Genomic DNA, 26,379 nt, shown 5'->3' with positions numbered 1-26,379 from the left:
AGGGGATGAGGCAATTTCTGGATCAGTTGAGGTTTCTGAGGGTGGAGGAGGATCTGGTGGAGGGGCTGGGAGCCCCAATTGAGATTGAGGAAGTTATCAAGGGGCTGGAGGGCATGCAGTCGGGCAATGCTCCAGGGCCAGACGGCTACCCGGCGGAATTTTATAAGAAGTTCTCAGAAATATTGAGCCCACTGCTGGTGAGGACATTTAACAAGGCTAGGGAGAAGGGAATCCTCCCCCCCAACAATGTCGCAGGCCTCAATTTCACTTATTCTTAAACAGGAGAAGGACCCTCAGCAGTGTGGGTCATACAGGCCGATCTCGCTTTTGAATGTGGATGCCAAGTTGTTGGCTAAGATATTGGCCACAAGGATAGAGGACTGCATTCCGGGGGTGATCGGGGAAGACCAGACGGGATTTGTTAAGGGCAGGCAACTCAAGGCCAACGTTAAATGTTATTATGATGCCCTCAGAAAGAGGAGAAGCGGAGGTGATGGTAGCGATGGATGCGGAGAAGGCTTTTGATCGGGTGGAGTGGGAGTAACTGTGGGAGGTGCTGGAAAGATTTGGGTTTGGTGAGGGCTTTTTGGCTGGGTGCGGTTGCTCTAACAGGCGCCTGTAGCGAGCGTGCATACGAACCTGCTGGGGTCGGGGTATTTTAAATTACATCGAGGGATGAGGCAAGGGTGCCCCCTCTCCCCATTGTTGTTTGCTCTAGCTATAGAGTCACTGGCCATGGCGCTAAGAGCTATGAGTAACTGGCAGGGGCTGGTTCGGCGGGGGAGCACCGGTTCTCACTCTATGCGGACGATTTACTTTTGTACGTTTCGGACCTGCTGGAGGGGATGGGAGAGGTCATGCGGATCTTGGGGGAATTTGGCAGTTTCTCGGGGTATAAATTGAACATGGGGAAGAGCGAAATGTTCATGGTTCAGGCTGAAGGGCAGGAGGAGAGACTGGAGAGCTGCCGCTTAGAATGGTAGGGAAGAGCTTTCGCTGTCTGGGAATCCAGGTGGCTCGGAAATGGGAGGTACTTCATAAGCTTAATCTATCCCTGTTGGTAGAGCAAATTGAAGGGGATTTTAAGAGATGGGACATGCTCCCGTTGTCACTGGCGGGGAGGGTACAGACCATGAAAATGATGGTTCTCCCCAGATTTCTGTTTGTCTTTCAGTGCCTCACCATCTTCATCCCTAAGGCCTTTTTCAAGCGGGTGAGCAAGATCATCTCGGGCTTTGTGTGGGCGAATAACCCCGCGGGTGAAGAAAATGTGGTTGGTGTGTAGTTGGGGGGAGGGTGGGTTGGCGCTGCCGAACTTCTGCAACTACTACTGGGCGGCTAACATCGCCATGATTTGGAAGTGGGTAATGGGGAGGGGTCGGCATGGGAGCAATTGGAGGCGGCGTCTTGTAAAAGCACCAGTCTGGGGACATTGGTAACGGCACCTCTGCCGTTCTTGCCGGCCCGGTACTCCACAAGTCTGGTGGTAGTGGCGACACTGAGGATCTGTGGGCAATGGAGGATGCATAAGAAGGTGGAGGGTGCGTCGGTCTGGACCCCGATTTTTAACAACCACGGGTTTGCACCGGGCAGGTTGGATGGCGGGTTCCAGAGCTAGCAGAGGGCAGGAATTAGAAGGATGGGGGGTCTATTTATAGACGGGAGCTTTCCAAGCTTGAAGGCACTGGAGGATAAATTTAAACTGCCGCCAGGGAATGGTTTTAGATATTTGCAAGTGCAAGACTTCCTGAGAAAGCAGGTACCGGCCTTTCCGCTGCTGCCGCCACGGGGGATACAGGACAGAGTAATGTTCGGTACCTGGGTGGGGGGAGGTGAAAGTATCGGATATCTACCAGGAGCTGTTGGAGGCGGAGGAAACCCTGGTGGAGGAGCTTGAAGGCAAGTGGGAGGACGAGCTAGGTGGAGAGTTAGAGGCAGGTCTATGGGCGGATGCCCTAAGCAGGGTCAATTCCTGCTCTTCATGTGCCAGGCTTCGCCTAATACAATTTAAGGTGGTCCACCGGGCACATATGACGGCGGTGAGGATGAGCAAGTTTTTCGGAGTAGACGATAGATGTATGAGGTGCGCGGGAACCCCAACAAATCATCTCCACGTGTTCTGGGCATGCCTGAAGCTCCGCGGATTTTGGCAGGGGTTTGCAAACGCAATGTCCACTAGGAACTCGGGTAGTGCTGAGTCCAGAGCGATCTTTGGAGTGTCAGAAGATCCGGGTGTTCAGGGAGTGAAAGAGGCCGATGTCCTGGCCTTTGCCTTCTTAGTAGCCTGGAGACGGATCCTTTTTATGTGGAGGAACTTGATGTGACCATCAATTCACGTGAAACCAAGAGTAGAAGTAAACTGTGACTTTAATCGACTAGAACAGTGCCTGCCTGTGATGGTCTGCTAGTGAGTGCCGCCTACAGGGCTACTGCTCTTTATACCTCCCCTCAAGGGGTGGAGCCAGGGGTGGAGCAGACAAAGGCACCAACATAATACATTACAGGTCCATAGGTCCTTACAATGGTCCATAGGTGGAGCCAACACGGGCAACAGCGTGATGCAGTTACATACATGGTGAATGGTTAATGCAATACGTTCACCACAGAACTCGAAGCCCCTGAGTGTAGAGACCTGGGTTAGTGACATGGCTGGGCTTCTTAGTCTTGAGAAAATAAAGTTCGCCTTAAGAGGGTCAATGGTCGGGTTCACCCGGAGGTGGCAGCCGTTCGTCGACTTTCTCGGGGAAAATTAAAATGTCAGCAGAAGCAGAATTCCGAGGGGGGTAGGGGCTGATAGGTTGTGATGTGTGAGGAGTGGGTCGGGTGGGGAAATGTTTATTTTACCATGTCAATGTTGTTGTTTTTATAACAATTTTGTAAATACTTCAATCATAATATTTTTTTTTAAATGATACATTTCTATAAAAGATTGGTTCTTCCTCAACTGGAGCATTACAGATCCTCTGTAATGGGATTGGCTCAGCCACCTGGCACGGAGTGTGAGGGAGGCGGGATCACAGATCCTCTGTAATCGGATTGGCTAAAGCCACATGGCACGGAGTGTGAGGGAGGCGGGATCACAGATCCTCTGTAATCGGATTGGCTCAGCCACCTGGCACGGAGTGTGAGGAAGGCGGGATCACAGATTGTCTGTAATCGGATTGGCTCGGCCACCTGGCACTCAGACTGAGGGGGGCGGGTTTCGGAGACGCCGGGGAAGCTGGAGCTCAGGATGTAACTTGTTATTCCTGTTCTTCCACCCGCCAAGGTCTGCCGTGTTCACTGTGCTCAGTGTCATTGGGTCACTTGTTAGGGTTTGTTTTTGTCTGTATTAGGAGAGTGTTGGAGGAACCGAGACTCACCAAGTTCTACAAACATTCTGAGCAACTTTGTAAAGCCGCAGATTGAAAAGTTTCTCATTTTTCTGACTTGAATATTTTTCATTCACATAATTAGTGAAGGAAGTTATCAAATAACCAAAACAATTTCTCTTTGGAGGGAAGAAGGTGAAGAGGAGATTTGATACAGATGTTCAAGATCACAAGGGGGCTGGACAGAGTCCACAGGGAGAGATTGTTCCAGCTCGGAAAAGGATGAAGAAGGAGAGGGCACAGAATTAAAGTGATTGGCAAAAGAAGCAAATGTGATGTGAGAAAAAAAATGTTCAGACAACAAATGTTCAGTGGTTGGGGTCTCGAATGCACGGCTTGGCAGTGTGGTGGAGGCAGGTTCAATTGAGGTATTTAACAGGACATTAGATGACTACTTGAATCTATACAATGTGCAGGGGAAGGCAAGGGAATGACACTAAATCATGCTGTGGGTTTGGAGAGCTGGTGCAGAGCCGAGGGGCCAAATGGCCGCCTCCTGCGCTGGAACAATTCCGTGATTATTCTAATCAACGCGTTTTTATGAAACACTTGAGCTCAATTTTTAAATCCCACACATCGATTTCCCCAACGGTCTAAACATGAAAATCAATGACACAGGATTGAAGAAACTTTCACCATAAAATGTTAACACTTCGACGAAGAAACGATTTGTAGGATGCGGAACACTTAAAATAAATTAGAAAGCCAAAATTCAGCAAGTCAGGAATCTTTTTATCAATCTCTTGATATTCAAAAGAAAGAAGAGAGACAGAAGAGAAAGATGGAGAGCTAGAATTTCTCCATTAATGCAATGCGGGCTGTTAATTCAGCCCAATATCTTTAAAATTACAATCAGGGGTTCGAGCCAGGAACCGACTTTGCCCATTACAAAGCTTCCCCCAAAATAGGCGCTGGTTCCCACGGCCATCTGAGGATATTACCCAGAGCAGTGAAGGGCGAAGGACCAACGCCATCGTTCGTGTCATTTCCAGACAAATGTCACTCACTTTACAACAGGCGGGAAATTTAAAAATCGGATAAATTTGGAGGATTTGAGGATCCAGAGTCTGCATCAAGGTACAAATAAAAATCACATGTATTTGATGCTTCTGCGACTATTTTAACACAATCAGCGTGTTTCTTTAACTGCTCCTTCTATTGCCTAGTTTAATAAGTGTTCGGCAGCTGAGTGTTTCACCTCGAACACGGTGATCTATCGCCACCTTCCGCCTGTGGAGCAACATTACAGGCAGGAAGGTCACCGGCTTCCTGCAGTTCACAGCTCATTCTACCCAGTCAGTTCCTCTCGACAATTGAGCTTCTATTGATTTCTCCCTCCTCCTTTCCCCCAGCCCTACAGAGGTCCTTGCTGATCTTTCAGTTCCCAGTTCCCATACAGCGTTTATACCCGGAATGTTAACCTGGTTTCTGTCTCCACCTTTGATTGACACCCCACACCCATCAGTTTATAGCTGGCAGGAGGCAGGGAGATGGTGTGAAATTATGGGATGGATCTTTTAGTGACCTTTAATCCGCAGATTGTCAGCGGGGCCGAGATTTTCCTGTCATTATTCCGCCGGATTGAAGATGGGAAAGATTCTCTCAGTGAAAGTATGGAGATGGGACTTGCTGTCAGCATTGTAAAACAACACCAGTCCGTCCCCCGTCCCCCCTGCCCCGTGGCGTTGTGGACCAGATGATCACGTCGTCGACTTGGACTCGCACCCCCTGGATGCCCTCCATCATCTGCTCCATGATGCGATGAAACACTTTGGAGGCAGATATGATACCGAAAGGCATGCGGTTCTAACGGTAGCGACCAAAGGGAGTGTTAAACTTGCACAGCTTCCGACTGGACACATCCAGCGGTATTTGCCAAAAACCCCGGGAGGCGTCCACCTTAGTGAAGAATTTGGCATGAGCCATCTCACTGGTTAACTCTTCACGCTTCGGGATCGGGTAGTGCTCCCGCATGATATTGCGGTTTAGATCCTTGGGATCAATGCAAATGTGGACCTCCCCAGGTGGCTTCTTTACGCAGACCATGGAGCTGACCCAGTCTGTTGGCTCCGTGACCTTCAAGATGATGCCCTGGTCTTGGAGGTCCTGCAGTTGCTTTTTCAGACAATCCTTGAGAGGCACCAGCACCCGGCGTGGTGCATGGATTACAGGGGTGGCGTTTGGCTTGAGCAGTATTTTGTAGCGGTACAGGAGCGTCCCCATTCCATCAAATACATTGTGGTACTGCATGATAATGTCGTCTATGTCGGCTTGCAAATTCACATCGGGCGAGGCCGTCGCCGGTGACGATGACATGGTGTGGACTCGCTGGACCAGGTTCAGGAGCTTGCAGGCGCGAGCACCGAGCAGAACGCCCTGTCAGGCCTGACTAATTCAAATCATAATGTTGCCTTGATTGCCTTGTTATATAGCCCTAGTTGACATGAGCCACTGGCAGCTATGGCATTGCCATTGTAGTCAAGGAGCTGGCAGGCTGGTGGAAGAATGCTTGGTTGGGCCTGGATGGTGTCGAGGTCTGACTGTGAGATGAGGTTTGCAGGCGCGCTGGTGTCCAGTTTAAATCAGATGCGAACCTTGTTAACTGTGAGGACAGCACACCACTCGTCGTCGGGATCCACACTGAGGATCGAGAGGCGTTGCACAGGTGTGGTGGAGGCCAGCTCGTGTGTGGTTATGATGCCCACCCGATATGGGGACTTGAGGCAGTCAGCATCAAGGTCCATTGGGCTGTCGGGATCCGAATCCTGCATGTCTTGCATTGAGTGGACACTTTTGCCTGCAGCTGGGATCGCTGGCTGCTAAACGGTGGAGGGGACCTGCAGAGGGCTGCGTAATGGCCAGGCTTGCCACACTGGAGACATTGGCGTCCTTTTGCCGGACATTGCCGCTTTAAGTGGGCGGAGCCACAATTAGGACACGTCATGACGCTGACGTCAGCGCGATGAGCAGTGCGGTTGACTGATGTACGCACTCTGCACAGTCGGGTTTTCGGTCTCGTCGTCCACCCGGTCATGGCGCACATGCGCAGGGATCCGGGAAAAGCGTGCAAAACGGCCACTCTCCTCGATGCTCAGGCTCTGCATTTGTGCAATGGCCTGCACCCTTTCCGCCTCATGGGAGGCCAGCTTTGCAGTTTCTGCCGCCCTGATGTGGTAGTAACGATTCTTGGCATGCTCATGGACAACGCACGTCTCGATTGCGACAGGGAAGGTCAACTGTTTGATTTTAAGGAGCTGCTGCTGCAGGGAGTCGGAGTGGACCCCGAAAACGATCTGATTCCGGATCATGGAATCAGCCGTCGAGTCATAGTTACATGACTGTGCTAGGATGTGGAGATGGGTCAAGAAGGACTGAAAAGGCTCATCCTTACCCTGAAGCCTCTGTTGGAAGATGTACCGTCCAAAGCTCTCATCCACCTGAATGCCGCAGTGGCTGATGAATTTTAGCAAAATGTCTTGAATTTCGTTTTGTCTTCGCCGTCGGAAAACGTAAGCGAATTGAAGATATGGATGGTGTGATCCCCCCGCAGTGGAGAGGAATAGGGCGATCTTCCTGGCATCTGATGATGCCTTGAGGTTGGAAGTCTCGATATACAAGAGGAACTTTTGCTTGAATATTTTCCAGTTGGCGCCGAGGTTGCCGGAGATGCGGAGTAGCGGAGGAGGCTGGATGTTTTCCATGTCGCTGGATGGCTGCTTGCTGGTCGATGCTGATTCACTCGAGGTAGGTCTGTCAAGATCAATAGCACTCTGGTACCATGATGTGTTGGGCAGGTTGGTTCGATGTGGACTGCAACTTGATGCAGGGAAGTTAGAAGCAGACGTCTAACACCGGAGATGATCCAACACTGTTTTATTCAACTAGAGAATTGCTGTACATATTCAGCTGTGTGTTGACAGCCTGACTAGTGACCTCGTAGTAGCCTGACCAGACTTACTAGCTACCGCATGGTGTTTGTGCTCATTAGCTCGTGGACTCTGACTGTCTCAGTAGTTGGGTATCGAGAGAGAGCGGGAAACCTAATACCCTCTGGCTTTATAGTAGTAGTGACCTGTCGGTGATTGGCTGTTCTGTGTTGTATGCTTACTGGCCATCCTATGTGTCAATCACTGCCTGTCTGCATCTCATTATATACATGAGTGGATATTATGACAATGTCCACATCCCAGAAAAGAATAAATAAAACGTTGGGTGCCACCTGAACCAACGAATGTATTTCCCAACATTAGCTGGTACCACATTAGCTAATGATGGTATTTTGGTTCCAGTGTTAGCTATGTGGTAAGATAATTCTAGAAGGGCAGTCAGGAAAAAAACAAGTAATTACAAACTGACATCAGCGGTAGAGACATTATTGGAAAATATTCTGAGGGACAGAATTACTCTCCACTTCGATTGGCAAGGATTAATCACAGATCTGTGGCACTACGACTGGCTCTGGGGCACAGCAAGAAAGAGTAAATGTAAATGTAAACACGACATTTAGTGATAGGAGACTCAATAGTTAGAGGGACAGACAGGAGATTCTGTGGCCGCAAACGGGAGTCCAGGATGATGTGTTGCCTCCCGGGTACCAGGATCAAGGATATTTCAGAGTGGCTGCAAAACATTCTTAAGCGGAGGGGGAGCAGCCAGAAGTCATTGTGCACGTTGGCACAAATTACGTAAATAGAAATAGGGATGAGGTCCTGAGGAGTGATTATAGTGGAAATAATGGATACATTGGTGGTCATCTTCCGGGATTCTATAGACTCTGGAACCACAAGGATCGGTGCTGGGACCCCAGCTATTCACAATATATATTAATGATTTGGATGAGGGAACAAAATGTAACATTTCAAAGTTTGCAGATAATACCAAATTAGGTGGGAGGGTGAATTGTGACGAGGATGCAGGGATCCGACAGCAAGATCTGGAGAGGTTGGGCGAGTGGGTGAACCAATGGCAAATGCAGTATAATTTGGATAAGTGTGAGGTTATTCATTGTGGAAGCAAAAACAAAAAGATAGAGTACTACCTGAATGGTTGTAAATTGGGAGAGGGGAGTGTGCAGCGGGACATGGGTGTCCGTGTGCACCATTCGCTGAAGGTAAGCATGCACGTGCAGCAGGTGGGAAAGAAGGCTCATGGTATGTTGGCCTTCATTGGAAGAGGTTTCATGTATAGAAGCAGGGATTTGTTGCTGCAATTGTACAGGGCCTTGGTGAGGCCGCACTTGGAGTATTGTGTGCAGTTTTGGTCTCCTTCTCTGTGGAAGGATGTTCTTGCTCTCGAGGGAATGCAGCAAAGGTTTACCAGACTGATTCCAGGGATGGCGGGACTGTCATATGAGGAGAGATTGACTAGGTTGGGATTGTTCTCACTGGAGTTCAGAAGAATGAGGGGGTTCTCATAGAGACTTATAAATTTCTCACAGGACTAGACAGGGTAGATACAGGGAATATGTTACCAATGATGGGTATGTCCAGAACCAGGGGTCACAGCCTGAGGATTCAGGGTAAACTATTTTGGACAGAGATTAGGAGACATTTCTTCACACAAAGAGTGGTGAGCCTGTGGAATTAATTACCACAGGATGTAGTTGATGCTAAAACTTTGACTATATACAAGAGGGGGCTGGATATAGCACTTGGGGAGAATGGGATCAAAGGCTATGGGGAGAAAGCAGGATTAGGTTATTGAGTTGGATGATCAGCCATGATCGTGATGAATGGTGGAGCAGGCTCAAAGGGCCAAAAGACCTCCTCCTGCTCCTATCTTCTATGTATCTATGTATATGAATAGAGAGCTAGGAAAAAGGTTAAGCAGCAGGACCTCAAAGGTGGTAATCTCTGGATTACTTCCAGTGACACCTGCTACTGAGGGTAAGAACAGGAGAATGAGACAGATGAATGCATTGCTAAAGAATTGGTGCAGGGGGCAAGGATTCAGATTCTTAGATCATTGGGATATTTTCTGGGGCAGAGGTGACCTGTTTAAGAGGGACGGATTGCATCTGAACTGGAGGGGGATCAATATCCTGGAGGGCAGATTTGCTCATGCTACAAGGGAGGGTTTAAACTAGATTGGCAGGGGGTGGGATCCTCAGCAGCAGGGAAGCAAATGAGGGGTTGAAAGGAGATGCATACTCAGCAACGGCAACTGGAAGATAGGCTTGTCCCAATTGGATGAATGCGGGGGGTGGGGGGGGGTGACTACATTCAAATTGGTTTAGTCAATGGTCAGTCTGGCTGACCCATCAGCATTTTTCCCCTGGCCAAATAGGTCAGTTGGTGCAGGAGGCTGTTTCTAAACTAATCCCTGTTCCTCTAAATCCCCGATTATATCCCGGCAGCGCTGAGGGATTCTGCAGCAATGGGATATTGTCGCTTAGCCTGACGTAAAGGGCCAGATATCATAGAATCCCTGCAGTGCAGAAGGAGGCCATTCAGCTCATCGAGTCTGCACTGACCCTTCGAAAGAACACCCACCGGGCACAATCCCCCGCCCAATCCCTGGAACCCCATCCAACCTTTGGACATTTAGGAGCAATTTAGCATGGCCATCCACCTAACCTGCACATCTTTGGACTATGTAAGATTAAAATTGTCACACAGAGTTCTACGTTGGTTGAATCATACAATGAAATAAATGCAAACATCTCTGTCAGACACAAACCCATTCAAGCACTTGGTGGTCTTTGAACAAGGAGGTTTTGATATACGTTTAAAGTATAATCCTACTGATGTTTGCCTGTCCAACTTTGTAGACTTGGCTCGAGGAATATCTACACTGGAAAAACCAGCATCTGTGAACAAGAGAAAATATTTGGCTGTTTCTATTTTAGTTGAAGTACAGCAAGAATCTGCCATCTCGGGTACACTGTGGAAAAGCACATCCCCTGACTGCTTTCCCTGTCTCTGCATTTGCTTAATACCTGTTACCTCACCAATCTTACACAGCACTGGGAACAAAATGAAATGGCTGGGGAAAGATACGTGAAATTAACTCTGTCTGTCTCTCTCTCCCCGAAAGATGCTATTGTGTATTTCCAGCATCTGTTTAATTCCAGACATTTCCTACAAATGGAATGTCGTACTGCCGATTGCGGGGGATGCCTTGAGGTAGGAAAATGCAGCAGCCATTTAACACTCAGCGAGAATCTACAAATAGTGAATGAAATGAACGATCTGTTAATCACTTTCTTCAAAGGGACAAGGTGAGGGATGAAGAGAATTGTTTTCTCCGTTTTGTTTTCAAACCTGAAACATTCACTTGAGCCGAATGTGGCATTGATTGAATTGCAAGGAGCAGAATGTCTGCAGATTCGCAAACTGAGTAAGTCGCAGGAAGCTACAAACAGGAGCAAGTTACTCAGACTTTTCAGTCTTTTGAGTAGATTGTGTGTGGTCTGTATCTCAAACCCATTTCCTCACTTTCACTTCAATTCACCGTCACCTATATCAATGCCATGTGGAGTACTGAGAATTATTTGTTACTTTGGTCATGGCAAACTTTGAGAAACAATAATTCAGGACAAAGTTAATATTCACTTGGGAAGATTAATGGATTAATGAAGAAAACAAGGACGGGTATATGAGAAAATATAACCAGGACAGACTGATGGTGATGGCGACCCCCAGGAACTTAAAGCTATTGACCAATGTTATAGCTCATGGAATAAAAGGGACAGTAGTAACATGGCTGGAAATTTAGCTGAGTGGTAGGAAACAGATTTGTGGTTAATGTATGTTTTTTGAACAGCAGGATGGGTTTTGGTGGAGTTCCCAGGGTTCAGTGTTGGGACCCTAGTTTCCCCTGATAGATATTACTGACCGAGGCCTTGGTGCAGAAATAGGCCATTCGGCCCACTGAGTCTGCTGCACACCTTGGAAAGAGCACTCTATTTAAGCCCATGCCTCCAGCCTCCACCCTATCCTGGAACCCAGTAACCCGACCTAATCTTTTGGACACCAAGGGGCAATTTAACAAGGCCAATCCAGCTAACCTACACATCTATCCTGTCACCCAGACTGAGAGGTGGGCCCACGAATCTTTGGAATGCGATTGGCTAGACTGCATGTCACTCAGACTAAGGAAGGCTGGCTCACAGATTCTCTGTAATTGGATTGGCTCAGCCACATGTCACGGAGTGTGAGGGAGGCGGGATCACAGATTGTCTGTAATTGGAATGGCTCGGCCACCTGTCACGGAGAGTGAGGGAGGCGGGATCAGAGATTGTCTGTAATCGGATTGGCTCAGCCACCTGGCACGGAGTGTGAGGGAGGCGGGATCACAGATTGTCTGTAATCGGATTGGCTCGGCCACCTGGCACTCAGACTGAGGGGGGCGGGTTTACGAGACGCCGGGGAAGCTGGAGCTCAGGATGTAATTTGTTATTCCTGTTCTTCCACCCGCCAAGGTCTGCCGTGTTCACTGTGCTCAGTGTCATTGGGTCACTTGTTAGGGTTTGTTTTTGTCTGTATTAGGAGAGTGTTGGAAGAACCGAGACTCACCAAGTTCTACAAACATTCTGAGCAACTTTGTAAAGCCGCAGATTGAAACGTTTCTCATTTTTCTGAGTGTTGAATATTTTTTATTTACAAAATTAGTGAAGGAAGTTATCAGATAATCAAAACAATTTCTCCTTGGAGGGAAGAAGGTGAAGAGGAGATTTGATGCAGATGTTCAAGAAAAAGAGGGGGCTGGACAGAGTCCACAGGGTGAGATTGTTCCAGCACGTAAAAGGATGAAGAAGGAGAGGGCACAGAATTAAAGTGATTGGCAAAAGAAGCAAACGTGATGTGAGAAAAAAAATGTTCACACAACAAATGTCCAGTGGTTGGGGTCTGGAGTCCACGGCTTGGTAGTGTGGTGGAGGCAGGTTCAATTGAGGTATTTAACAGGACATTAGATGACTACTTGAATATAAACAATGTGCAGGGGTACAGGGAAAGGCAAGTGAATGGCACTAAATCATGATGCTGGTTTGGAGGGCTGGTGCAGAGCCGATGGGCCAAATGGCCTCCTTCTGCGCTGGAACAATGAGTGGTGAGCCTGTGGAATTCATGACCACAGGACGTAGTTGATGCTCAAACTTTGAAAAAGGTTAAGAAGCAGGACCTCAAAGGTAGTAATCTCTGGATTACTTCCAGTGACACCTGCTACTGAGGGTAAGAACAGGAGAATGAGACAGATGAATGTGTGGCGAAAGAATTGGTGCAGGGGGCAAGGATTCCGATTCTTCGATCATTGGGATATTTTCTGGGGCAGAGGTGACCTGTTTAAGAGGAACGGGTTGCATCTGAACTGGAGGGAGATCAACAGAGGGCAAATTTGCTCGTGCTACAATGGAGGGTTTAAACTAGATTGACAGGAGGTGGGATCCTCAGCAGCAGGGAAGCAAATGAGGGGTTGAAAGGCGATGCACACTCAGCAACGACATGATAGACAGGAGCACGACAGGGAGTGGGTAAAACCTGTTTGATTAAATTGTATCCATTTCAATACAAGAGGGCTGACAGGTAAGGCTGATGAACTCGGGGCAAGGGTAGATATGTGGGATTGGGATATTATAGCGATAACTGAAACATGGCTAAGGGAGGGACAGGACTGGCAGCTTAATGTTCCAGGGTACAGGTGCTTTAGGTAGGACAGAGATGGAGGAAGGAGAGGAGAGGGAGTTGCATTTTTAATTAAGGGGAGCATCACGGCAGTAGTCGGAGATGAAATAAATGAGGGATCATCCAGCAAGACTTTTGTGGGTGGAACCAAGAAATAAGAAGGGGATGGTGACTTAATTAGGGTTTTACTATAGATCCCAAATACTCAACGAGATTTAGAAGAACAAATATGCAGGGAGATTGGGGAAACTTACAGGAGTAATCGGTTTGTCATAATAGATAATTTTAAGTTTCCTAACATAGACTGGGACTGCCACAGTGTCGGGCTTAGAAGGGGTGGAATTTGTTCTGCATGTTCAGGAAAGTTTCCTTAGGCAGTATGTGGAGGGTCCTACTCGAGAAAGGGCAAAATTTGACCTACTCTTGGGCAATAGGGCAGGGCAAATGACTGAGGTGACGATGGAGGACTTCTTTGGAACCAGTGACCATAGTTCTATTAATTTTACAATAGTTACAGAATGGGCCACAACTGGTCCACAGGTGCAAGTTCTAAATTTAGAGTTCAGGGTCTACATATTCCAGTGAGGATGAAGGGCAGGGCTGGCAGGAGTAGGGAACCCTGGATGACAAAACATACTGAAATTTTGGCCAGGGCATGGTTCCAGTACAAGCATCTGGACTCGAGGGATTTCCTGAGGTGTACAGGGGACACAGAAGTATACTCAAGAAGGAAATTAGGAGGGCAAAAAGGGGGCATGAGGTCGCTTTGGCTGAGAGGATTAAGGAGAATCCAAAGGGATTCTTTAAGTATATTAAAGGAAAAAGAATAACAAGAGAGAATAGGACCCCTCAAGGATCAAAGAGGACACATATGTGTGGAACCGGAGGAGATGGATGAGGTTCTCCTCTGTGTTTACTGTGGAGAAAGACATGAAGACTTGAGAACCTGGGTAGGTGAGTGGCGATATATTGGGGACAGTTTGCATTACAGTAGAGGGGGTGATGGACGTATTAAAATGTATGAAAATGGATAAACCCCCTGGCCCTGACCAGATATATTGAAGAACACTGCATGAGGCTCGAGAATAAATTGCGGGAGCCTTGGCTGAGATATTTGCAGCATAATTAGCCACGGGTGAGGTGCCAGAAGACTGGATGGTAGCAAATGTTGTGCCCTTATTTAAGGAGGGCTACAAAGAAAAACCTGGGAATTATAGACCGGTGATCTGTGGTGGATAAGTTATTGGAGAGGATTCTGAGGGATAAGATATTCAGACATTTGGAAAGACAGGGTTTGATTAGGAGTAGTCAGCATGGCTTTGTGCATGGCAGATCATGCTTTACAAATTTGTTAGAGTTCTTTGATGAAGTGACCAGGAAGTTTGATGGAGGCAGGGCAGTAGACGTAGTCTAAATGGACTTCAGTAAGGCCTTTGATAAAGTTCCACATGGGAGGATTCTCTGGAAGGTTGGATCACATGGAATCCAGGGAGAGCTGGCAAATTGGATACACAATTGGTTTGATGGTAGGAAGCAAAGGTGGAAGGACGCTTGTCGGACCGGAGACCTGTGACTAGTAGTGTACCTCAGGGGTCAGTGCTGGGACTATTTGTTATTGCTGTTTGTTATCTATATTAATGATTTGGATGAGAATGTACAAGGCATGATCAGTAAGCTTGTCGATGATACTAAAATAGGTGGTATTGTAGACAGTAAGGAAGGTTATCAAATATTGCTGCAGAATCATGATCAGCTGGGGGAATGGGCTGAGAAATGGCAAATGGAGTTCAACACAGATAAGTGTGAGGTGTTGCATTTCGGAAAGTCAAATCAAGATAGAACTTTCACAGTGAATGGTTGGACCTTAGGGAGTATCGTGGAACAGAGGGACCTTGAAGTTCATATGCACGGTTCTCAAAAGGTGGAATCACAGATAGATAGGGCAGCGAAGAAGACTTTTGGCATGCTGGCCTTCATCAGTCAGGGCATTGAGTAGAGAAGTTGGGAAGTTATGTTGCAGTTGTACAGGATGTTGTTGAGGCCACGCCTGGAATACTGTGTCCAGTTATGGTCGCCTTGCTACAGGATAGACGTTATTAAACTAGAGAGGGTGCAGAAGAGACATGAAAGGATATTGCCAGGACTCAAGAAACTGTGTTATAAGGAGAGATTGGACAGGTTAGGACTTTTTTTATTGGAGCGTAGGAGACTGAGGGGTGATCTTACAGAGGTGTACAAGATCATGAGAGGCATGGATAGGGTGAATGCACTCAGTCTTTTTCCTAGGGTTGGGGAATCTACAACTAGAGGGCATAAGTTTAAGTTAAGAGGGGAAAAAAATGATGGGAACCTGAGGAGCAACCTTTTTACACAGAGGGTGGTATGTATGTGGAATGAGCTGCAGGAGGAAGTGGTTGAGGCAGGCATATTGACAACATTTAAAAATAATTCGGACATATATGAGGAGAGGAAAGATCTGGAGGGATATGGGCCAAATGTAGGCAAATGGGGTTAGCTTAGATGGTTCTTTGGTGGGATAGACCAGTTTGGGCCGAATGGCCTGTCTCCATGCCGTAGATTCTATGATAATCAGCATGGCTTTGTCAGGGGGAGATTACATCTCACAAATCTGATTGAATTTTTCAAGGAGGTGACAAGGAGTGCAGATGAGGGCAGTGCAGTTGATGTAATCTATATAGACTTCAGTAAGGCTTTTGACAAAGTCCCACATGGGAGACTCGTGAAGAAAGTAAGAGCCCACTTGATCCAGGACAATTTATCAAATTGGATCTAAAATTGGCTTATGGGCAGGATGCAGAGTGTTGACCACGAAAAAGATTCAAACTTGTTTGCAAAGGCACAAATAAGATTGACTTCACAAAAATTGTGCATCAGGAAATGTTTGTCTAGCTGTTTGCTGTTTGCTAAGGCTAAAGTTCCAGCAGAGGACATTCCGAGGTTTGACAACTGATAGTGTTCCAGAATCTGCATTTCACACCTTGAGTTCACAGATCGCGAAGAATCCTCGAGGACAGGGACAGAAGAAAAAAGGAGTAAGATGGCGGCGGAGAGAGCCCAGGCGACATGGGGGCCGGACCAGGACGAATTTTTGAGACGGTGTGTGGAGCTGCTTAAGAAGGAGGTGCTGGCACCGATGCTACAGGCAATTGAGGGGCTTAAGGAGGCACAAAAGACCCAGGAGATGGAGCTCCGCGTGGTGGAGCAGAAGGTGACGGACAACGAAGACGAGATCCTGGGCCTGGCGGTCAAAACGCAGACGCACGAGACGCTCCACAAAAAGTGCATTGAAAGGATTGAAGCCCTAGAAAACAGATCACGGAGAAAGAACCTTCGGATCCTGGGTCTCCCCGAGGGAGTGGAAGGAGCGGACGGCGGGGCTTACGTGAGCACGATGCTACGATTGCTAATGGGAGCTGAGGCCCCCTCGGGCCCCTTGGAAGTGGAAGGGGCTCATCGGGTCCCTGCGAGGAGACCAAAGGCGGGAGAACCACCTAGGGCGACGATCGTGCGATTTCATCGCTTCAATGATAGAGAGGTGGTTCTGAAATGGGCCAAAAAGGTACAAAGTAGTAGATGGGAGAATGCGGTGGTACGGGTGTACCAGGATTGGAGTGCGGAGGTGGCGAGAAGGAGGGCGAGTTTTAATCGAGCCAAGGAGGTGCTACACAAGAAGAGGGTGAAGTTCGGGATGCTGCAGCCGGCGCGACTGTGGGTCACGCACCAGGAGAGACATCACTACTTCGAAACGGCGGAAGAAGCATGGACCTTCATTAAAAACGAGAAACTGGATCAGAACTGAGGGACTGATGTTAGAGGGGAAATGACAATGCCGATGTATATAGAGATGTAAATTGGGAAGGGGGGGACACTAAGAAATGTGGGCGCCGGTGGGGGGGAAGAAGAGACATAGGCGGGGGATGGGGAATGGGAGTGGGACGACAGAGGGAGCTGCGCCACAAGGGGCGGGATAACTATAGAGAACACGGGGTTTACTGTTCTTGTTCCCGCGCCAGAAAGATGATGGTGGGAAGATAGGCGCAAGGTAGATGGGAGTTCCCCAATGGGGGGGTCAAGGAGAGAGCGGGAGAAGCCGGGGTCAGTTGAAGTCAGCTGACTTTTGGAAGCAATATGGGGGGAGCAATATGCTAGATGGGGATCTAGCAGGGGGGGGGGGGGGGGGAAGGGGGGGGGGGAAGGATAACTGGGTTGCTGCTGCAGAAATCAAAGAGGAACTGGTAAAAGAAAGGGTGGTCGGGGCGGGAATGCGCCGCCTGGGGAACGGGTGGGAGCGCGGAACCGGGACGTGGGACTGGCCTAGAGAGGGTGATGGCTAGTCGACACGGGAAGGGGGCAGGTAGCCCCCCAGTTCGGCTGATCACGTGGAACGTGAGAGGCCTAAATGGGCCGATTAAAAGGGCCCGAGTGTTTGCGCACTTGAAAGGACTGAGGGCAGACGTGGCAATGCTTCAGGAGACGCACCTGAAGGTGGCGGACCAAGTTAGGTTAAGGAAAGGATGGGTGGAACAGGTGTTCCACTCAGGGCTGGATGCAAAGAACAGAGGGGTGGCCATACTGGTGGGGAAACGGGTATCATTCGAAGCTAGGAACATTGTAGCAGATAGCGGAGGCAGATATGTGATGGTGAGTGGCAGACTGGAGGGAATGGAGGTCGTGTTGGTTGACGTATATGCCCCGAATTGGGATGATGCGGGATTCATGAGGCGGATGCTGGGACGTATCCCGGACCTGGAGGTAGGAAACCTGATAATGGGGGGAGACTTCAACACTGTGTTGGACCCAGGATTAGATAGATCTAGATCTAGGACCGGAAGAAGGCCGGCAGCGGCCAAGGTGCTTAAGGGGTTTATGGACCAAATGGGGGGAGTGGATCCGTGGCGATTTGTTAGGCCGAAGGCCAAAGAGTTCTCCTTCTTCTCCCATGTTCACAAGGTGTATTCCCGGATAGATTTCTTTGTTATGGGAAGGTCGCTGATCTCGAGGGTGGAAGAAACTGAGTATTCAGCCATAGCTGTTTCAGATCATGCCCCACACTGGGTGGACCTGGAACTAGGAGAGGGAGCAGCGTTCACTCTGGCGACTGGATGTGGGATTACTGGCGGATGAGGGAGTCTGTGGAAGGGTGCAGGGATGTATCGAGAGATACCTGGAGGCCAATGACGATGGGGAGGTCCGAGTGGGAGTAGTATGGGAAGCACTAAAGGCGGTGGTCAGAGGAGAGCTGATCTCCATCAGGGCCCACAAGGGGAAAATAGAGGCCAAGGAAAGGGAAAGACTACTGGGGGAGATTTTGAGGGTAGATAAAGAATACGCGGAGGCCCCGGAGGAAGGACTATACAGGGAGAGACGACGACTCCTCATGGAGTTCGACCTGTTGACCACAAGGAGGGCGGAGGCACAGTGGAGGAAGGCACAGGGGATGAGATATGAATATGGGGAAAAGGCGAGTCGCCTGTTGGCCCATCAGCTGCGGAAGAGGACAGCGGCGAGGGAGATAGGGGGAATTAGAGATGAAAAGGGAGCTACGGTGCGGAGAGCAGGGAAGATAAACGAGGTGTTTAAGACCTTTTACGAAAGACTTTATAGGTCCCAACCCCCGGAGGGAAAAGAGGAGATGCGGCAGTTTTTGGACCAATTAAGGTTCCCGAGGGTGGAGGAGCAGGAGGTGGAAGGCCTGGGGGCGCCAATTGGGGTGGACGAGGTTACCAAGGGGCTGGGGAACATGCAGACAGGGAAGGCCCTAGGGACCAGATGGGTTCCCGGTGGAATTTTATAGAAAATATGTGGACTTGTTGGCCCCGCTGTTGGTAAGGACTTTTAACGAGGCCAGAGAAGGGGGGACCCTACCCCCGACAATGTCGGAGGCGACGATATCGTGAATCTTGAAGCGGGATAAAGATCCTCTGCAGTGTGGGTCCTATAGGCCTATCTCACTGCTAAATGTGGACGCCAAGTTGCTAGCAAAGGTGCTGGCAACGAGGATAGAGGATTGTGTCCCGGGGGTGGTGCACGAAGACCAGACAGGGTTCGTAAAGGGGAGACAACTAAATGTCAACATGTGACAGCTATTAGGGGTGATAATGATGCCCCCAGTAGAGGGAGAGGCAGAGATAGTGGAGGCAATGGATGCAGAGAAGGCATTTGATAGGGTGGAGTGGGAGTATCTATGGGAGGTGCTGAGGAGGTTCGGATTCGGGGACGGGTTTGTCAGCTGGGTTAAACTCCTCTATGGAACCCCAACGGCAAGTGTGGTCACGGGTCGGCAAAGGTCGGAGTATTTTCGACTATACAGGGGAACAAGACAGGGATGCCCGCTGTCCCCATTACTGTTCGCGTTGGCAATTGAACCACTGGCCATAGCGCTGAGAGACTCCAGAAAATGGAGAGGGGTGATTAGAGGGGGAGAGGAACACCGAGTGTCACTCTACGCGGATGACCTACTGCTGTATGTGACGGACCCAGTGGGGGGGATGACAGAGGTCATGCAGATACTGAGGGAGTTTGGAGATTTCTCGGGATGTAGGCTTAACATGGGAAAGAGTGAGCTTTTTGTGATACACCCTGGGGACCAGAGTAGAGGGATAGATGGCCTACCGCTAAGGAGAGTGGAAAGAAACTTTCGATACCTGGGGATTCAGATAGCCAGGAGCTGGGGAACCTTACACAGACTTAATCTGACACGACTGGTGGAACAAATGGAAGAGGATTTCAAAAGGTGGGACATGCAGCCGCTGTCATTGGCGGGCAGAGTGCAGGCAATTAAGATGATGGTCCTCCCGAGGTTCCTATTTGTGTTCCAATGTCTCCCTATACTGATCACTAAGGCCTTTTAAAAAAAAATAGATAGGAGCATCACGAGCTTCGTGTGGGCAGGGAAGGTCCCGAGGGTAAGGAGGGGGTTCTTACAACGTAGTAGAGACAGAGGGGGACTGGCGTTGCCGAATTTGGGCGACTACTACTGGGCAATGTGGTGATAATTCGTAAATGGATGAGAGAGGGAGAGGGAGCGACGTGGAAAAGACTGGAGATGAAGTCCTGTAAAGGGACGAGTTTAAAAGCGCTGGTGACGGCGCCACTACCGCTCTCACCAAAAAGATTTACCACAAACCCAGTGGTGGCGGCAACATTCAGTATCTGGGGGCAATGGAGGCGACAGAGGGGCGTGTTGGGAGCCTCGGTGGGGTCCCCGATCAGGAACAACCATAGGTTTGCCCCGGGAGGCTGGATGGAGGATTCCAGAGCTGGCACCAGGTAGGAATCAGGAGAGTGGGAGATTCATTTATAGACGGGACGTTTGCGAGCTTGGGAGCGCTTGAGGAAAACTATAAGCTGCCCCGGGGAAATTTCTTTAGGTATATGCAGGTGAGGGCGTTCACAAGACAACAGGTGAGGGAATTCCCGCTGCTCCCGACACAGGGGATCCAGGATAGAGTGCTTTTGGGGGTGTGGGTCGGGGAGGGCAAAGTGTCAGAGATATACCGGGAGATGAGAGAAGAGGGGGAGGAGTTGGTGGGCGAACTGAAGGGAAAATGGGAAGAAGAGCTCGGGGAGGAGATTGAGGATGGTTTGTGGGCTGATGCCCTAAGCAGGGTAAATTCCTCTTCCTCGTGTGCCAGGCTTAGCCTGATCCAATTTAAGGTGCTGCATAGAGCACACATAACGGGAGCAAGGTTGAGCAGGTTCTTCGGAGTGGAGGACAAGTGTGGGAGGTGCGGCGGAAGCCCGGCGAACCACACACATATGTTTTGGATGTGTCCGGCACTGGAGGTGTATTGGAGGGGAGTGACGGGAGTGATCTCGAAGGTGGTGAAGGTCCGGGTCAAACCAGGCTGGGGGTTAGCTTTATTTGGAGTTGCAGGGAGTGCAGGAGGCGAAAGAGGCCGATGTCGTGGCCTTTGCGTCCCTAGTAGCCCGGTGTAGGATTTTACTCATGTAGAAGGAAGCGAAACCCCCCGGACTGGAGGCCTGGATAAACAATATGGCGGGGTTCATAAAACTGGAGCAGATGAAGTTTGCGCTGAGAGGCTCGGCTCAAGGGTTCACCAGGCGGTGGCAACCGTTCCTCGACTACCTAGCGGAACGTTAGAGGGAAGATAGATGACCAGCAGTAGCAACCCAGGGGGAGGGGGGGGAGGGAGGGAGGGGGGGTAAAGTGTTTGGGTTTTTGGGAGGGGGAGAGGGGACGGGGGGGAGTATTACTTCGTGTTATTTGGTTAGTTTACCATGTTAGTTACACAATGTTATATTGTAGTTATCATGTTACTTGTATTTTTTATTTTGATTTGTAAGGGGAAAAATTGTGTTTGAAAACTTTAATAAAATATATATATTTTTTTAATGGTGTTTAACAATGGTGGATGCCTGTGTCCAGTGGTGTTTCATAGGGATCGGTGCTGGGTCCCTTTCTGTTTGTGGTGCACATTAGTAATCTGGATGTGAATGTGGGGGGTATGATCAGTAAGGTCAAAGCTGACATGAAAACTGGTGGTGTGGTAAATAGTGAGGAGGAACGTCTTAGTTAAAAGGACCCCCCCCCCTCCCCCACTTGAATGGACACTGTACCGCAGTGCCATGGTTAATCAGCTCATCCACCCTGAGCCCACACTCTCTCCAAGTAAGTTGAATGAATCTCAAACCTGTTGGACAATTACAGAGGCTGGCACTCCTGTCTTCTGGATCCTCTTACCTGCCTCAGCAGCAGTCACATCCTCCTGTCCCTCATCACTTTCCAAACCAGAAGATCCTCACCTAAGGGTTGTGACCATCTCCTGAAGTAAAGCTTCCAGGTAACTCTCGCCCTCCCTGATGTGTCGTAGTATCCGCAGCTCAGCCTCCAGCTGAATCATTCTGAGCTAAAGCTCCTCAAACCACAGTCACTGACTGCAGCTATGCTTCCCCTGGACATCACTAGTGTCCATGAGCGAATACAAAAACGTCCCTCTCAGACTCATTAACGTGTACGCCCCGGCCGTAAGGAGTGAGCGGCTGCCAGTCCTTCAGCAACTCCCGCTGCTGTTGGCCACCTCCAAGCCTGTCATTCTGGGCGGTGGACTTCAACTGCATCATCGATGAGGCTGGACGATCCAGCAGAGCCGACAGCAAACTAGACGCTACGCCCAGGCTCCTGATGGAAACGGTAAAAGACGCCAAGCTGCTTGACGTCTTCAGCAACCCTGCAGACGGAGCGCAGCATAGATACACATGGTCACGGCCAGACATGTCCGTCCGCTCCAGGATAGACTTCTTCTTTGTGTCCCGTGCTTTCACGGTCAGGTCCACCGTCGTTAAGCCGGTGTTCTTCTCTGACCACTGCCTCCTACTGGCCGACTGCCACCTGCAGGAAAACCAGGGGGCGGGCAGGGGGACATGGAAGCTGAATGTAAAATTGTTGACTCCAGAGAACCTCGAGGAACTTAAAAGGGATTGCAAAGGTTGGAGAACCGTGAAACCCCTCTTTGAGTCTCCACATCTCTGGTGGGAAGCAATCAAGGGGAACATCAAAAGGTTTTTCATCCTCAAGGGCATTCAAAAGGTGAAAGAGAGACGAGGGGTCATGTCCAGGTTCCAGAAATGTATGCAAAATTTGCTCAAGCTGCAGTCAATGGGGGTTGATGTCAGGGAGGATCTCCAAGAGGTGAAGAGCCAGCAAACCTCGCTCTACACCTCGGAGGCCTCCAAGGTTATCTTCCGTTCCAGAGTCCGCTCAGTGGAGCAGGATGAAAAGTACTCACGCTATTTCTTCCAAAAGGTGCACAGAGACTCCTCTGTGATCAGCAGCCTGAAGGAAGAAGATGGCTCTGTAAAGTCATTGCAGTCTGACATCCTGAGGATCAGCAAATCCTTTTATGCCGGACTGTATGATCTGAAGCCAACAGATAACACTGTTTCTCAGACCTTCCTGTTGTCTATCACGGAGGTCTTAGGTGACAGCGAGCGGGAATACCTGGACAAACCGCAAACCCTGGAAGAGCTGACAAAGGCCGTTAGCTCCTTCGAGACAAGTAAAACTCCCGGAAGCGACGGCTTACCGGTTGAGTTGTATTCGGCTCTGTGGGACTGGATGGGCCCAGACCTGCTGGAAGTGTACGAGACTATGCTTCTGGACGGCAGCATGCCAGAATCCATGAGGAAAGGCATCATCACCCTCATCTACAAGCAGAAGGGGGAAAGGGAAGAAATTCGAAATTGGCGCCCCATTTCACTGTTGAATGTGGATTATAAAATTCCAGCCAAGCTCATCGCCAATCGGGTCAGGTCTGCTCTGGAGTCGGTGATCCACCCTGCCAAACCTGTGCTGTACCTGTCAGGAAGATCTCTGATAGCCTCGCACTACTCAGGGATACGATCGCCTACGTGCAGGACAGGAAGGTGGACACCTGCCTCATCAGCCTTGACCAGGAGAAGGCTTTTGACAGAATATCGCACACCTACATGATGGATGTGCTCTCCAAAATGGGGTTTGGGGAGGGAATTCGCAATTGGATCAAACTGCTCTACACAAACATCTATATAGCGCAGTCTCAATCAATGGGTGGGAATCAGAAAAGTTCCAGATCAAATCTGGAGTCAGGCAGGGCTGCCCTCTCTCCTCGGCCATGTTTGTGTGCTGCAAAGAACCTTTTGCCAAGTCCATCAGGAAGGATCCGGGTATAAGAGGAGTGACGATCCCAGGCAGCAGAGGCGTGCAAGTTAAGGCCTCCCTGTACGACGTCGCCATCTTCTGCTCAGATCCCACGTCTGTATGCAGGCTCTTGAATGCCTGCGACCAGTTTGAATTGGCCTCGGGAGCCAAGGTAAACCGGGGCAAGAGCGAGGCCATGTTCTTTGGGAACTGGGCCGACCGGTCCTTTGTCCCCTTCACTGTCAGGTCAGATTACCTGAAGATGCTGGGGATATGGTTCGGAGCGGCCGGGGTGTGCACCAAAAACTGGGAGGAGCGCATCGCCAAGGTAAGACAGAAACTGGGCGGGTGGGAGCAACGCTCCCTCTCCATTGCGGGCAAAACCCTGGTCATCAGGTGTGAGGCACTCTCGGTGTTACTGTACGTAGCGCAGGTCTGGCCCATTACCCGACCCTACGCCACAGCAGTCACCCAGGCCATCTTTCAAATTTATCTGGAGATCCAAGATGGACAGTGTCCGAAGGGACACCATGTACAAACCTCTGGATAAGGGAGGGAAAAACGTACCCAACGTCTCCCTCATCCTGCTGGCCACCTTTGTGTGCAGCTGCTTCAAGCTGTGTGTGGACCCTCGGTATGCAAACACCAAGTGTCACTACATACTGAGGTTCTACCTGTCCCCAGTGTTACGAAGGATGGGCCTGGCCTCATTGTCGTGGAACGCTCTAAGTAGTTGGACCGTGCCGTACCACCTGTCCCTTGTGGAAAGGTTTTTGAAGAAAAACACCTTTGACCACAAGGCAATGAAGCAGTGGTCAGCACGTAATGTCCACGAGGGCATCAAGGAAAAGCAGACTGTGGAGGACGTTGGGTGGTTCCCTGAGCAGACTGTCAGAGTCATCTGGCAGAACGTCTCATCACCAGAACTTACAAACAAGCACCAAGACCTAGCTTGGCTGGTAGTGAGAAGGGCCCTCCCCGTCAGAGTCTTCATGTACACCCGAAGGCTCTGCGCCTGTGCACGCTGCCCTCGGAGTGGCTGTGGGGGAAATGAGACGGTCACACACCTCCTTGTGGAATGTGCCTTTGCAAAGAAGGTCTGGAGAGAGATGCAGTGGTATTTGTCAAGGTTCATCCTGAGCAGCTCTGAGACACAGGACTCTGTGCTCTATGGACTGTTTCCAGGGACACACACCGAGACAAACATCAACTGCTGCTGGAAGGTCATCAACTCGGTGGAAGACACTCTTTGGTCTGCCCGAAACTTGCTGATCTTCCAGTGCAAAGAGCTGTCCTCGACCGAGTGTTGCAGACTGGCACATTCCAAGGTCCAGGACTACGTGCTGAGGGACGCACTCAAGATTGGGGCAGCTGCCGCCAAGGCGCAATGGGGAAAGACCACTGTGTAAGGTCTTACCAGCAAATGTACACCGACGGGCGGGTAACAGTGTAAACCCCCCTCGGTCTGGGTCATTAACACTCCAATGTATAAAAGAAACATGACAATGTAAATGTTTAAGAAGGAATTGTAACGTAAAGAGCGGTATGTGTGTATGGTTATCAAAATTGAATGGAAGAAAATCAAGGGAATGTGTAACTCTGATGGAAATGTACAGTCAAGACAATTCGAAATGTTCTGTAATGTTTATGATAGATTTTATGAATAAAGTATATTTTTTGGAGAAAAAAAAAGGACGATATCGATGGATTGGTCAGATGGGCAGAATAGTGACAAGTGGAATTTAATCCTGATAAGCATGAGGTGATGTATTTTGGGAGGACTAATAAGGCAAGGGAATGCACAATGAACGGTAGGTCCCTAGGAAGTACAGATGATTAAGGGACCTTGCTGTGCATGTCCATAGAACCCTGAATGTATCAGGTCAGGTTAAGAAGGCATATGGGATACTTGCCTTTATTAGCTGAGGCATAGATTATAATGGCAGAGAGGTTATGATGGAGCTGAATAAACACTGGTTAGGCCACAGTTAGACCACTGAGTGCAGTCCTGGTTGTCACTAGAAAATGTGCAGAGGTGATTCAGCAAGATGTTGCCTGAGTTTCAATGATGCAGAGAGGCTGTTTAGGTTGATGTTGTTCTCCTTCGAGCAGAGAAGGCTCGCGGGGGTGGCTGATTGCTGTGTACAAAATAATGAACGACATAGACAGCGTGTGGTGAACCACTGTAATAGGAGATGGAAGGTAGGATCTGCACTACAGGTTCACCGGTAGCTCCTGCCGGCTGGCTCCGCCCACGGAGAACTGTATGAATATGTATGACCTCCAGTGCCCTGCTATTTCGCCAGCTGCAGCAGGAGGCCACACACCTGACTGTAATAAAGCCACAGTTGTACCCAACATTAGTCTTTGTCCAATTGATCGTGCATCAATTTATTACAGTCAGATTTTCCACAGAATGGATATCCAAATTAAGCCCGATCGCCTGAAGCTGGATCCGCACTCGCCCGACGCCAGGAAAGACTTTACTCACTGGCTAGCATGTTTTGAGGCCTACATCAATGCGGCGGACCCCGCGCCAACGGAGGCTCAGAAGATAAACGTCCTGCACTCCAGACTGAGCTCCAGTGTGTTCCCGTAGATCCAAGACACCACAAATTACACAAAAGCAATGGAACTCCTCAAAGAGCACTACGCGCAGAAGACGACACCATCTTCGCCAGGCATGTACTTGCCACCCGCTCGCAACTACCTGGTGAGTCCATCG

At 49.5% G+C, this 26,379-nt stretch overlaps 1 protein-coding gene across 1 annotated transcript in view; it reads left to right on the top strand.

Moving 5' to 3' along the window:
* LOC140389152 (E3 ubiquitin-protein ligase TRIM69-like) overlaps nucleotides 1-26,379 on the top strand; it is a 146,144-nt gene that overhangs the window by 95,158 nt on the left and 24,607 nt on the right. The window contains exons 5-6 of the mRNA XM_072473311.1: nucleotides 10,042-10,248; nucleotides 10,444-10,495. Coding sequence (XP_072329412.1) covers nucleotides 10,042-10,248; nucleotides 10,444-10,495 — 259 coding nt within the window. The remainder of the gene's footprint in view (nucleotides 1-10,041; nucleotides 10,249-10,443; nucleotides 10,496-26,379) is intronic.

This window comes from Scyliorhinus torazame, chromosome 14 (genome assembly GCF_047496885.1).
Source record: "Scyliorhinus torazame isolate Kashiwa2021f chromosome 14, sScyTor2.1, whole genome shotgun sequence".
Lineage (NCBI taxonomy): Eukaryota > Metazoa > Chordata > Chondrichthyes > Carcharhiniformes > Scyliorhinidae > Scyliorhinus > Scyliorhinus torazame.
The sequence above is the reverse complement of the archived record's forward strand: the minus strand, read 5'-3'. Positions and strand labels throughout refer to the sequence as shown.